Consider the following 12,996-nt stretch of genomic DNA (forward strand, 5'->3'; position numbering starts at 1 on the left):
AAAAATATTCACCGCAGTTGTTATTGAAATATATTTCTTCTCCTCTAATTAATGTTACTAATAGAATTTGTATATAACAAAATACCAACTAAATACAAAAAAAAAATGCGGGTATGCCTGACGGGAATCTTCCATTCATTTGATGAGAATTTTTCACATAAACATTTTGGATAGATGCTTAGCTGATGATCAATAATCTCTTCAGCTCTCCTTATTGAATATATGTGTAGGTTTTTAATATAATTACCTAATAACGGAATATTTATTAATTATCCTTAAATTACGAAAAATCTCTATGTTCTACATCATATTTTTCCTTTGACATTTTAATGAAGATCCGTTGGGTGTTCTGCTTGAATAAAAGAACAAATAAAACACATGAACATATATATAATATTAAAAGGCCTAGTTTGGTACCCCCGCTACCAGGAGCTCAAGTCCTTTGATGAGTCAAAAGCTGGAGTTAAAAAGGCCTAGTTTGATTGATATTTGGCCAAAAGAAACACACACACGGCAATGCAACTTGCGCTTTTGCTATTTGTTTTTTTTTTATACGATTTTTTTTGGGGGAAACTCCAAGCTACAACAGAACAAAGAGACCACATGGAACAATCCATTATCCATCAAATAAAAAAAAAATCCATTATCAGCCGATTCCATTTTCCAGGGACGGCCGATGGTTTTATTAATAATAAACGGATATGAAATTGATAGTAATTAAATAAAGAGAGAGAGGAAAAAAAAAGAGCCATCTTTTTTCAATAAAGGCTTAAAATAATTTTATCGACATGAGTGTTATATATATATAAAAAAAAAGAATAAAAAAAAGTTTTTCTCGGTAGAAGCAATGACTTCCAATTAGTGGACCACTTTAAAAACAAAACCTCCGACTATTAAAATTTTACGATTTAATCAATAGAAATGGTCCTGCTTCATACAATCCCAAATAAAGTATTAAAATTTAAGTAAAAATTTAATATTTCATTGAATAATTAAATTCCTTAAAACTCGTCTAATTTATTAAACCCTGTATGTTGCTTACATATAAAGTTATTCATAATTTTTTTAGAAAAATGAATTTATAACTTCTTGTGAATCATGTAATTTTCAAAAAATAATTTCTAATACATTAAATTTTAAACTAATATCGGACGGTTAAGTGATATTTTTTTTCAACTGACTCATATCTAATGTGCATTGCATATTTATTTAATTATTTGTTTATTATGCTAAATTGTTACATACATTAAGTTCTAATGTTTCTATTAACATATGGTAAATTTTCACTTTTTATGTCACCCTAATTTTGTAGAATTAGTACTTGTCATATTGTTTTTAAAATTCCTGCAGCATTAATTATTTTTAAATGAAAATTATGCTCACTAAATTCTAGACTGCTTATTTTATCTAATATGCATGGCATATTCATTGATTATCAAAAATAACACACATATAAATCATAAATGTTGGTGAAGATGAATTAGTGGCCTTGATATTTCAGTTACGTCTATGAATTAAAATCAATATTTTAATCTAATATTTTATAACATTTTTCTTTAAAATACTAAAGATATATATATATATTGACAATTTTTGTAAGAAATAAGTGACTTTTAGTCATTTACATTTTAATTCTATGCGTGGAATTGTATATACAAGATGTGAACTTATATGTTGAATAATATGCTTATTTATTCTTTGGGTAATATAACTATATATTTATTTAGTAATTGTAGTATTTATTTTTAAAAGATTGGTAACATTTATTACATGCATTTATTACTTGACCTAATTTGTTTTACTATATATATATATAGATATAGATTTATATCGATTACTTAAATCTATGTAATTTATTTTTTTACTTAACTTATTATAGTAACAATCATTTTAAAATAATTATACCACAAATCTGCCCCTGTTCTCATTGCTAGTATAATAGCATTAATATATTATGGAATAAAATGCACTAACCTCCCTTGATGTTAGAGGAAATAACGCTTAGCTCCATTTGTTGGAAAATTAGGCGCTTAGTCTCATTTGACTTATTTGATCAAACTATTACTTTTGAGAAAAATAACAATTTGGTTCATATCTTATGGATTTTTCTTTTCAAGACCATACATTTATTTTTTTATTTTTTAATGATTGAAGCAACCACATTACATAAAATATTTGTAACACCTTGATTCACTGTTGCTATTGCAAGATCACATCCTATACATATTTTCTCCCAAAGAAAATGGTGAAGCCTTTCCTTTCAGCTTACATTGATTTATTGAATAAGTTTTTCTCTTAATTTAATTCTTATTGTAATTCTTGGAAATTAAGCCAGCGAAAAGGATCTCTCTCTCCTTTTTTTTTTTTCCCCTTTATAATGTTTCTAGTTTTATTTGAGTTATTATGTGCTGGGCAGGGGAAAGGAACAAGACTCACACGGTCACACCCTGTGCGTGTGCTGCAGCTGCCGCAGCTTCTATCTCCAGAAAAGCCGCTGCTGATTCCACCCTCGCCGTATCCGAAGATGTAAGCTGCATGTGGATCCTGTAAATATTCAATTCTATATCTACAAAACATTTTTTTTTCTTTTTCTGGGCAGTGTGCTTGTTGATATTGAATTTCTGAATGTTTGTTAAGGTAATTGAATCAAGGAGGCTATTTGTCGGAAGACAACTGAAACCGGCAGGATGAGGTACCTGTGATACGTCTCGTTCCGGTTCAAGAGCTGTTTCAGTGAAGGTACACACCAAAACCTACTTGATATCCTCCGAATTCTTCATAATTGATTTAGTTCTGACTAACATTTGTTTCAGGCACTCAGGCAGCTCCAATGAGAAGGGGATCCTCTGCTTCCACTTGAAAGATGGCCTCTCAGGCCTGAGTAGGAAGTCAGGAAGCTTCATTTCCATTTTCTGTTGTCTTTTCCCTCGTCATTTCCCAGTTTTAAATTGGTGTCTTTTGGTTACGGAACCACAAAATGCTGAAATCCCGGTAGTTCATTTCCCAGTTTACATTGGTGTCTTTTGGTTACGGAATCACGAAATTCTTAAATCCCGATCAAATGACCGAATAGAAGAAAGCAGCACATTGTTGACTGTTAGGTTATCACTTACTTGGGACAACCGTATTTTATGAAGGCCAAATCCATGACAAAGATGTAGGGAGTAATAGAAAAACAAAAATCAATGGTCGACATGAACCGCAATATTGATGCAAAGCTGTTGAATATATTCACTGTGACAAATAGATGAATTGTTTAATCTACCAGATTCAATCATCGTCCATGCCAAATCATTTGCAGGTTGAATAATCATATTTACATTGGCCCAGTGGGTACCCATTGTTGTAACTACATCACCTGTACACTGTCAATGTAACGAGAAACCTCCATTGCGATCTCTGAGACCCAGTTCACAGTGGTCCCGAAGAATAGCTCCCAGAACCACAGATCAACTGCGAGGACCAATGAGAAGATCAGAAGAGCTAGGGTCTGGTACCGGTTCAGTGGCCACCCAGAAACCTCAGCCATCGTCTTAAGGAATGGGATAGGACTGGTCTCCACGTCCCGGTTCCTAATGGACCATGCAGTCACCCACTGGACCCGCGAGGGAACCAAATCAAACTCTTCCCTCAGTCGCCTCCCCAAGTCGGGCATGTGACCTCCTCCGTAGAGGATTGCTATTCTCCTGTGCCCATCTTCAATGGCCCTTCTCAGGGCATCAATTGCTGCTTTGTTCCGCTGCCCAATTATAACAGACTTTTCCTCCACATCTGCGGTCACTTGTGTGAACCTTCATGAAAAGCTCATGCATCAGTTTCCCAAGCAGAACATGTTATGAGCCAGGGAGAATAAAAGGTGTTGACTGGGTGTTGTTTTTCCTTTCCATCTCTTCTTAGTTGCACTTTTTTAAGGAAATTTTACAGAACTGTCAATTGTATACTCGTTGCACGCATAAATGCTTCATGAATAGACAGGGTATCATGATGGGAAGGATGATGCAGAAGATTGACAAGAGGAAAGACTCCTTCCTAGTGCCATGAGCTGTAAAAGCCCAGATCGTCTGCACAAATAGAAAGGAACAAGTCTCATGACATTCATTGCCATTTGTACGTTTTACCATTAAGATCTCGTCACTCTCTGTACTTGGACTTTCTTCAGTGTCGCCAAACATGTCGACAACAATAACTATAACAAAAACCATTTCATTTATAATGCCATGTCTTATATGTGGAAATGGAGAGGAGACTCTACTCAGTATGCAGAATGGGACTACACCATTCGATGATTCTATTCCATGCATTTTCTACTCCTTTATACCAAATATGTCCCTACTGCAATTCAATCAGACTCCCCATATCACTATGTTTTATCAAAATCAATTATTGCGAAGACATATATAAGCAGGTGTCTCCCTACTCTTTTTTCACATGACCTTCTGTGTATAGTCATAGGTGCAAAGTCCATATCTGAATCTAGTAATATCATGTGGCATTAGCAAAAGATGCACTGTTATTGCGAAACATTGTGCAATCTCTATGAAGAGTAAAAGAAGAGAGAAGAGAAGAGACGCTCACTCAGATGTCAGTCTTCTAGCCAAAAACACCTTCAATGCAGAACCCAAGTCAAGTCTCGATAGAGCTTCGAGTTCAGGGTACTCTGTTGCCTGACTTCCTCCCTCGGCACAAACACTTCCAATAATAAGTAGGCCCACCAGTGGCATCGGGAGCACCCGTGAGGCCCATAGAAGTTTGGATCTCCAAGGCCCGAGGCCTTCTGGAACTGTAGCCGTTTGGACCATTGCTTTTGTTGATTTGATGGTCATATCCCTTGCAAACGTGAAGAAGCTTTCACCTTTTTCAAGCTGAAAAGTGATCACGATTGATTAATTCTCAAACCACATCAACCCAAAAAGAAGCGTTCTCTTAAAACTTCCAATGAATGCAGCAGCATGCATATCGGCCTATCTGCTGTTAACTGACCTCTCTCTCATTTTTAAGCATTTCATCTACTATGTTTTCTCAAACGGGCTCGAAAATCTAACAGGGTATGATGGGCACACAGGTCTTCAAGCTAAGGTGCAGATACAAACCTGAAGTAACTTGAAAGTCTCGAAATCGAGATCAGCGTGGTACCAATTCTCAGCCTGATAGTCAATACAATCTAACTGGAAATCAAGCATTAGAATTCGGGCCATCTGTCTCTGGATGCAACCTAATATGTTAAAACCCCGTGAGCGTGAGCTCTTGAGTCTCTTGGTCGCTGCTGGATTTCGTCGGTTCTCCAGACTCTCTCGACTGGCGACCATCTCGTAAAGCACACAATCATATGGCTCTAACTCTTTCTGGAGGGTCGAGAAGTACCTTCATAAACAGCCATACAACAAGCAAGAACGGAAACCATTATTCACTTGATATCACACATAAGAGAATTGCTAAAATAATGGAAACGTTGGCACATTAGAACTATTTATTGCCCAATTGCGTGATAAACTACATTCAATATGATGCCCCTGCTCAGTTATGTACGGACTCATCACTATCAGACATATCGAAAGATCATAGCCTACTGGAGCTCGTCAAAAACAAGATAAGAAAATTGTGGCAGCATCCAACCAAAGCATCACCAAAACATTATTAGCCCCAAAAATATGAACAGCAGATAATGAAACATCCTCAACCTCGTAATACGAAATGGAGCAATCGTGAGTAGCTAAAACCCGAAAACGGAAAAGGCCAAGTACATATTCCGTTTCAGAATGTCTAAGCATATGTAACAATAAGCAGCACGAGCAGTAACTTGTGGTAAAGAAGAGTGTGACATAGACATACTCCTTATCGGCAATATGAATTGTTGACACCAAATCAACCTGCAGCACACCAAGAACAGGAAGAGAAAGGAAAACAATTTATTCGGGTAAAACAACAAGAACCCATCTTCAATAACTTCAGAAGAGGAGCTAGGAAACTGGAACTCAGTTTACCTGAAGAAAAGGCCAGAGAAGGGACCAAGGGAACTTCTTCCGGTAGCTGACGACGGCGGTCTGCAGCTCGCCGCTGCCCTTAACGCTGCCTTTCTTGAACCTCATGAAATCCGCGATCGAGATGCTGTTCTGCAGGAACTGCTCCGTCGACCCATCTTCTATGGACTGGTTCGCGACGACCCGCAAAGAGAATCTGTGCAATCGAGGGGTGTGGTGCTTAGAGGAGGAGGAGGAGGAGATGGTGGTAGAGAAGTGTCCGATTCTAATGGGTGTGTATGCGGAGGATGGGGAAGAAGTTAACACCATAGTTTTTTCTCTCCACACCCACCTCCTCTCCGCAGCCAACCCAACACCGATAAGAGAGAGGAGCAGAGCAGAACAGAGACAAGAGCTTCCAGTTGAAGAACGAAAGGGACGGAGGGGAAGAGGAGGAGCTGAGCCTGAGCTGCTTCTGTTTCCGATTGCGGTTATTAGCCACACCGTGCGTTATGCTGCACAATTTTATTTTATTTTTCCTTTTTTTCTTTTTTTCTGCAGGCATTTCTCTCCATTTTTTTCACCATTTATATAAGAAAAATTCTTAATGATAAAATTACTCCTTTTTTTTTTGTTAATGTCATCTCATTACTTTCTTTTTTGGGATTTTTTGGTTAATTCAAAAAAAATGTAACTTACCCTCTTTCCTAAATGTAACGAAAAATGAAGAATGTTAAAAATTAAGGGCTTATCGGTTTTGGAGTAATTGTTTTTACTATTCTCCACTTATCTTCAATTTAATAATACAATTATTACTTTTTTCTTTTTTTCAATTTTTTTATCTACCATTCAATTCAATTTTTAATACTAAATTCTCTCAACTATTCATTACTTTTTTCACAATTCAATAATACAATTATTATTTTCTCTCAATTATTCATTATTGTTTCTCACTTTTTCCCATAATTCAACGACACAATCATTAATATTTTATTTTCCCTTTTCACCTTATTATTACAACCCAATTAAACACACACACACATATATATATATATAAAGTTGGAATGGAGTTGAATTAAACACAATTAAAACTTAGTTTCAAAATTTGCTTTTTAACTTTCCTTGACTTTTTCCTTTAGAAATTTAATACTCTTAATTTTTATAAAATAAAAATAATTTTAGAAGATATGTAATTGAAATATTCGAAAATAACAAAATAAATAAAATGGAAGATGCTCGAAGAGGAGCTTGGTAGGAGGCCCTTCATCTACCATGGCACCCGGATTTTCCAATTTGTTATATGAAAGAAAGAGAGGATAAAATCTTAGCAACGGCGGGCCGAAGTCGACCACCGCCCGAGTAAGGTTGCATGATGTTGTGCCCCTAACTAGCATCTGCTTGCTCTACCTCTCCTCTATTATTGCATATGTTTTTCTTTTTACTATTTTTTCTCTGTTATTTTTTAAAGAAATTAATAGAAAAAACTAGTGAAAACGTGGATGAAAAACATATATATATATATATATATATAAACTTGACGGAAAATACATATTTGGCTATAAAAATGATTTTCAAAAGGGTATGGTTTAATTTTTAATAACTTCCATTTTTTACTATATTTAAAAAAGAGTAAAGTATAAATTTTTTTCTAGAAATTAACTTTCTTTTTTTTTAGGGGAAGTTTGTGTTGCTCCATTTTCCTTCTTTGAAAACTTATACGATTCTTCCACTTAAGCAAAATTATTTTCGATAATATGGCGGGACATAACAAATCATCTCGCTTTTACTAAACTTGCAAGCCACGTGACATGACAGGATCCCAGCAATTGCTCATAACAGCAATATGTTCATTCAACATGACCACATAATGTAGGTATTATGCGTGTGAAGACTTATTAAACTGCAATCACCTTAAGCTGCAAATCACTTTAAACAATAGGCATGCATATAGTAAATTGCTCAAAAATTAAAATTGCCTACGCGTTGCATAGTGAGAAATGAATTACTTAAAAATAAAAAAAAAGTGTAATAATTACACACATTTTGAGTAAATCACAAGTATTTTTAAAAAGTCAGTTTGAATAAGTTATTCAAATTATCCAATAAACTTTTTTTCTTTTTTTGCCCAGAATTTCTAATAAGCTAAAAAATTTACTTACTAATAAATTACATAGATTTTCAGTACATATTTGGCTTTCATAGTTGTACCAACTACGGGAGGAGGGACGATAATTTCCTAAACGTCTCCCTACATTTTTTGTCAGGTTATGTAAAGATTCAAAATTCTAGCTTGCACGCGAAGTTGCAGTTGCAGTTGCAGCAAAGCAAGACTCAGAAAGAGAGATTAGTGATAGCAAAGGCACCTCATACAATAAATATATCAATCTTTATTTTTTCTCACAAATGATGAATGAGTTTATGCAAAAGAATGATCCCGAGAACAGCGTCATGAAACAATCGACTGAGTCACACCCTGAGCTTATGTTACAAATCAGGACGCAAAACCCTCTCTACAAACAATGTTGACATATATTTTGAGCTCATCCACCCCGAGCCCGCCCCTAATCCTAACAGCAACCAATCATTTTGTATGACATAAATAAAAATACATGGGACACAGGTTTTTAATGCGATAGCAACTTAAGCCCCGCCTCTAAATCCTCCAAAGTGATTGTTCTCAGTTCTTCCACATCTATGCAGTCGAAATCAAGACGAAGATCCAAATACTCCCTGGCATTAACAAGAACCGTGTCAACTATACCTCCATTCATTTCCCGGCGCTGCTGCTCTGTAGTTCCCCTTTCTATTAGTTCCGCCACAGCTTTTCCACTGCAGGATTCATGCAGCTTAAACCCATAAAGCAAGCTGTCTTCTCCCTGATTGTTCATCTTGATGTGGAGAATCTTAGCCAAGTCTTCCGAGGAGAAGTCATCGAACTGGAAAAATTTTGTCACCCTTCTACAGAAGCCTTCATTGGAAGATATAACCCGTTTCATGGGCTCACTGTAGCCCGCGAATATCACGACGACACTTCCACTGTCCATTACAGACATTATTTCCTCCAAGGCCTCCAACCCATAATCTTTATCGTCCGATTTCTGCATAGGGATTAAACGGTATGCTTCATCCACAAAGAGAATCCCTCCTTCGGCTTCTTTAATCTGCACATTCAAACTTGCAAGTTTAGGATATACCACAAAGAGGATACTACTTTCTGCATCTTCAATTAATGCAAAATTCAAGTCAATTTTTTCACGAGCTGGAGTTCACATTGACCTCGTAACTAGGCCTAAAACTAACCAGAATCTATGGGCCTCTCTGGAGAAGTTCATGAGCAAGGTACTGGTTCCATAAGGAATGCCGTATTCAAAGAAGAAAACAGAGTGAACTGGGAGGGAGGAAGATTACCTTTCTCCTGGTCTTCGGTCCAGTGTGGCCAACGAATTCCCCAACCAAATCTGTCCTTTGTACTTCAGTTACCTTGTCCGTGGGTAAAATCCCAACCATATGTAGTAATTTTCCGAGAATTCTTGCTACCATAGTCTTACCTGTAACATCAGATGAAGCAATAGATGAAAATTAGTCACATACAGCTAGAGCAAGCTCTTAATGCAGAGCTCTCAATATAATATTTGGTTCAAGAAAATTACATAAATTTTTTCCAGTTTTCCATTTTTCCATTCTGACAGACAACCACCATAAAAGTGCGTTGAATCACACTATTGGTTACCAGCATGTAGTAAAGTGTGTTTACCTCTTTTTTTTCCCTCCTACTTTACATCATAATTCCTCAATTCTCCCTAATCAAACAAAATATCCTTGACAACATTCATTGAGCTATTGACATAAGTAACATCTCCAATTCCTACAAACGGACATCAACCCAAGTCTCTTTCAAAAGCATTCAAGAATACAAATGCTATATCATTACATTCCATTTAACAAATGAACAATATACAAATAAGAGGACAAAAGCACATGTCCTGTATCCAGCAAGTACCTGTTCCAGGATTTCCAAGAAAGGCCATGTGAGGAGGCCTCCTGGCGCCAACTTTCAACCCGAGTGCTGTGCGCCTCTCATCCAAAAGCATGCCCTTGGCCCATTTCCGTAACTGCACCTTGAGTTCGTGGAGGCCCACAATGTTTGATAGCTCTCTCTCAAGTGCATCCATCTTGGCTTTTGTTTCACTGCATGCTTGAAGAGCTTTTCTCCGTTTCTGCTCTTCCATGTAGTTACTTAGCATTTCCCGCAACTTCTGACTTGCTGAACCTCGCGATAGATGATTCAACGGGGTCATGCCCTCCTGCATTTTAAGTTCAAACACCAAAAGCTAGGTTTAGGACTTCTATTCGTTTGAATAATGATAGAATAGAAAAAGGAAATTTTAGAAAGTTTTCATTACATTGTCCTCGGCACTGCAGTCGGCATTATGCTCAAGCAAGACCTTGACAGTTAGGCAGTCCTCAGCATGGAGAGAATACCAAACAGCTAGGTGCAATGGGGTCATTCCATTCTGTAATATAGCAATAAAAAGAAGAATATTTAATCAGAAAAGAGGAAAATATATGTGATTGATTGCAAACAAAGTAAATCAGAAATGAGGTGACAAGATGGTACACATTTGCTTTGGCTTCGATGAAAGCACCACGAGCAAGGAGTAATCGTGCAGTATCAGCACATCCATTCTTCGCAGCCATGTGCAATGGAGTTTCCCCATACTGCAAAAAAAACAAATTGTACGATACAGTAAATAAACAAACAGACAAATGATATAACCATCACGAAAGAAAGATATCTGCATTACTAATTTACACTGCGAGTCTGATTCTACTTACCATGTTCATGGCTTCTATCTCGACCTTTTCGGGTCCTTGCCATTCGAGCAGGAACTTAACTACATGCGCTCTATTGTTACCCGCAGAAACATGAAGGGGTGTCTGTGCCATCTGCAACAAGTACGAGTATTAGTGCAGCTAAGGGGTGCAATAAAATTCAGGCCTTGATTGAAGAAATCTGAACAAGAACAAGATGCTTTGGACCTAATCACATTTCATAAACCCTCTGAACGCTCCAAACTCTTCCCATTCCCTGACAGGGATGTAAAATATATATCTCCCTCTTTGATCTATGTGCAATTTAACTCTCATAGATTTCATGGAAGTGACCAATCATAGAGATGTCAAATCTTGCGAAGCAATGCATTAAGCAACCATTTGGGAACGTTTGCACAACAGAGGCATTGACCCAACAACACAAATCTGCACTGAATATAACAGAAACACAATTTGAACCGCACAAGCGCACCAATGCAGAATCGAAGACCATGGGATTGCACCGGAATTCTCCGAACGAATTACTCGAATTATAAATCTAATGCCCGCAATAAGTGAACGACGATATCGAATTCACCCAAGTAACCAACTTTCGAGCAAATCTATCCCATTCAAGCGGTATTCATTGGTGCTCTCAAATCGGGCAAGTGAGGAAAGGGAATGGGCGATCTTACGACGGGGTTTCGCTCATTGAGGAGAGAAGGGTTGTCGCGGAGTAGCTTCTGGAGGGCTGGGAGGTCCCCGGCCTGGGCGCAGCCGTGGACGGTGGTGGAAGGCTTCGCAGATCTAAAGCGGTGGTCCTGCGGCCGCTGCATTGTCTTAGAGAGAGAGAGAGCGATAAAAAGAGAATTGTGGGCGGGGCGGGTGTGCTGCTGTGGGAGGGAGTCGTTAGAGGTCAAGAAGGAAGGAAGGAAGGCGGAAAATGGAACAGAAGACCCCCGCGTCCGGCTTTCCCCACTAATGGAGCCATCCTATGTATATGTAAAAATAAATAAATAAATAAAAAGACAGTTGATACTTGATAATAAGTCCTTTTCTTCTTTCCCATATTTTTTTTAACTTTTTTATTTTTATCTTTTCTATTTCCAGTATAAAAAAAAAAAGATAATTGTTGTGAAGGTCAAATGGGTAAATGGCCCCTGAACTTTGGGACTCTTTTAATTTTGTCCATCTGCTTTATTTTAGTTGCTCAACTTTGGAAAAACATTAACGATCTTTCGCTCCTCTATCAAAAATTCCATCCAACTTTTTGGTCTATCTCACATTGTGACACCAAGTCGCCATGTAAATAGAAGAAAGATATACAAATATCGGGGGTCAAAGTGGAGCCACTGGCGATTGTCCATGGTTTCTCAATTGATGTGAAAGGGGATTCAATCGGGGTCAATCTAGGCACTCATTATTCCCACTTAAAAGAAATTCTATTTTGATAAGAGAATTAATACTTAAAATCTGATTTCACGATAGGTTCTACTGTTGATTGAGAACTGACACTTGAAAACATCATATACGTGACATCGTCTTGGATGACGGTTGTAAGAGCTATCGGGGTGATTTTCGGTGATAGTTATTGGTCCATGTGGCTACTTTATTACGGCAGATCATGAGATATATGTGAACAAGTTGGTGATTTTTTAATGGAGGGGCAAGATTTGACATTCTTTCAAAACTTTAGGGACCGAAATAAACTAAATCAAAGTTCATGGACATAAAAAAAGGTAACCTGAAGTCCAGGGAGCATTTCCTCCTATTTGACCTCATGGGGATTCCTGGGATGTCGGATCCTAATCTGCCAACAAAAACAAAAACAAGAAGATATACATGATGCATAACACCACATTATCCAGCAAGAATCGAAGCACTTATCTGTAAAATTTATCTTCTTCTACTGTGAGTAAAGCTTTAAAGTTATCCTAATTAAGTCGACAACAAATTGAGCTCACAATTTAAAATTTTACTAGTTGTCTCAAGAGTTCAAAACTCCGAAAACACCTCATGGTTAAGATTGAATTAACACCTAAACTAAAATTAGTCTTATCCAATTGATTAAAAAAGAATCAACAAAAAAGATCGAAATATACAGTGCCAGTCTAAGATTGCCCTTCACCAACGAGCATAATTTATTTTCTCCTTTTTAGGTGTCAAAGAGCAAATAGGGGCAAATTTCACTTCTTTAATAATAATAATAATAATAATAATAATAATA

General features: G+C 37.0%; 2 protein-coding genes and 1 long non-coding RNA gene across 3 annotated transcripts; 1 reads left to right on the forward strand and 2 right to left on the reverse strand.

Moving 5' to 3' along the window:
• The first annotated feature begins 2,249 nt into the window (after nucleotides 1–2,249).
• Nucleotides 2,250–3,009, forward strand: LOC116197228. Its single transcript, XR_004155006.1, has 3 exons — nucleotides 2,250–2,526; nucleotides 2,638–2,739; nucleotides 2,814–3,009. It is a non-coding gene; the product is annotated as an uncharacterized LOC116197228 (long non-coding RNA).
• Nucleotides 3,010–3,207: 198 nt separating this feature from the next.
• LOC116197227 lies at nucleotides 3,208–6,454 on the reverse strand. Its single transcript, XM_031527303.1, has 5 exons — nucleotides 5,982–6,454; nucleotides 5,830–5,867; nucleotides 5,091–5,361; nucleotides 4,576–4,862; nucleotides 3,208–3,791 (listed from the first exon to the last, which is right to left on the reverse strand). Exons 1-5 carry the CDS (start codon nucleotides 6,285–6,287, stop codon nucleotides 3,350–3,352), a joined length of 1,344 nt encoding a protein of 447 aa, XP_031383163.1. The 5' UTR covers nucleotides 6,288–6,454; the 3' UTR covers nucleotides 3,208–3,349.
• Nucleotides 6,455–8,324: 1,870 nt separating this feature from the next.
• LOC116198037 (protein CfxQ homolog) lies at nucleotides 8,325–11,748 on the reverse strand. The gene is made up of 7 exons (XM_031528345.1): nucleotides 11,465–11,748; nucleotides 10,794–10,904; nucleotides 10,578–10,676; nucleotides 10,361–10,471; nucleotides 9,958–10,261; nucleotides 9,366–9,505; nucleotides 8,325–9,118 (listed from the first exon to the last, which is right to left on the reverse strand). Exons 1-7 carry the CDS (start codon nucleotides 11,603–11,605, stop codon nucleotides 8,582–8,584), a joined length of 1,443 nt encoding a protein of 480 aa, XP_031384205.1. The 5' UTR covers nucleotides 11,606–11,748; the 3' UTR covers nucleotides 8,325–8,581.
• Between the last annotated feature and the right edge of the window lie 1,248 nt (nucleotides 11,749–12,996).

Source organism: Punica granatum, chromosome 2, assembly GCF_007655135.1.
Source record: "Punica granatum isolate Tunisia-2019 chromosome 2, ASM765513v2, whole genome shotgun sequence".
Lineage (NCBI taxonomy): Eukaryota > Viridiplantae > Streptophyta > Magnoliopsida > Myrtales > Lythraceae > Punica > Punica granatum.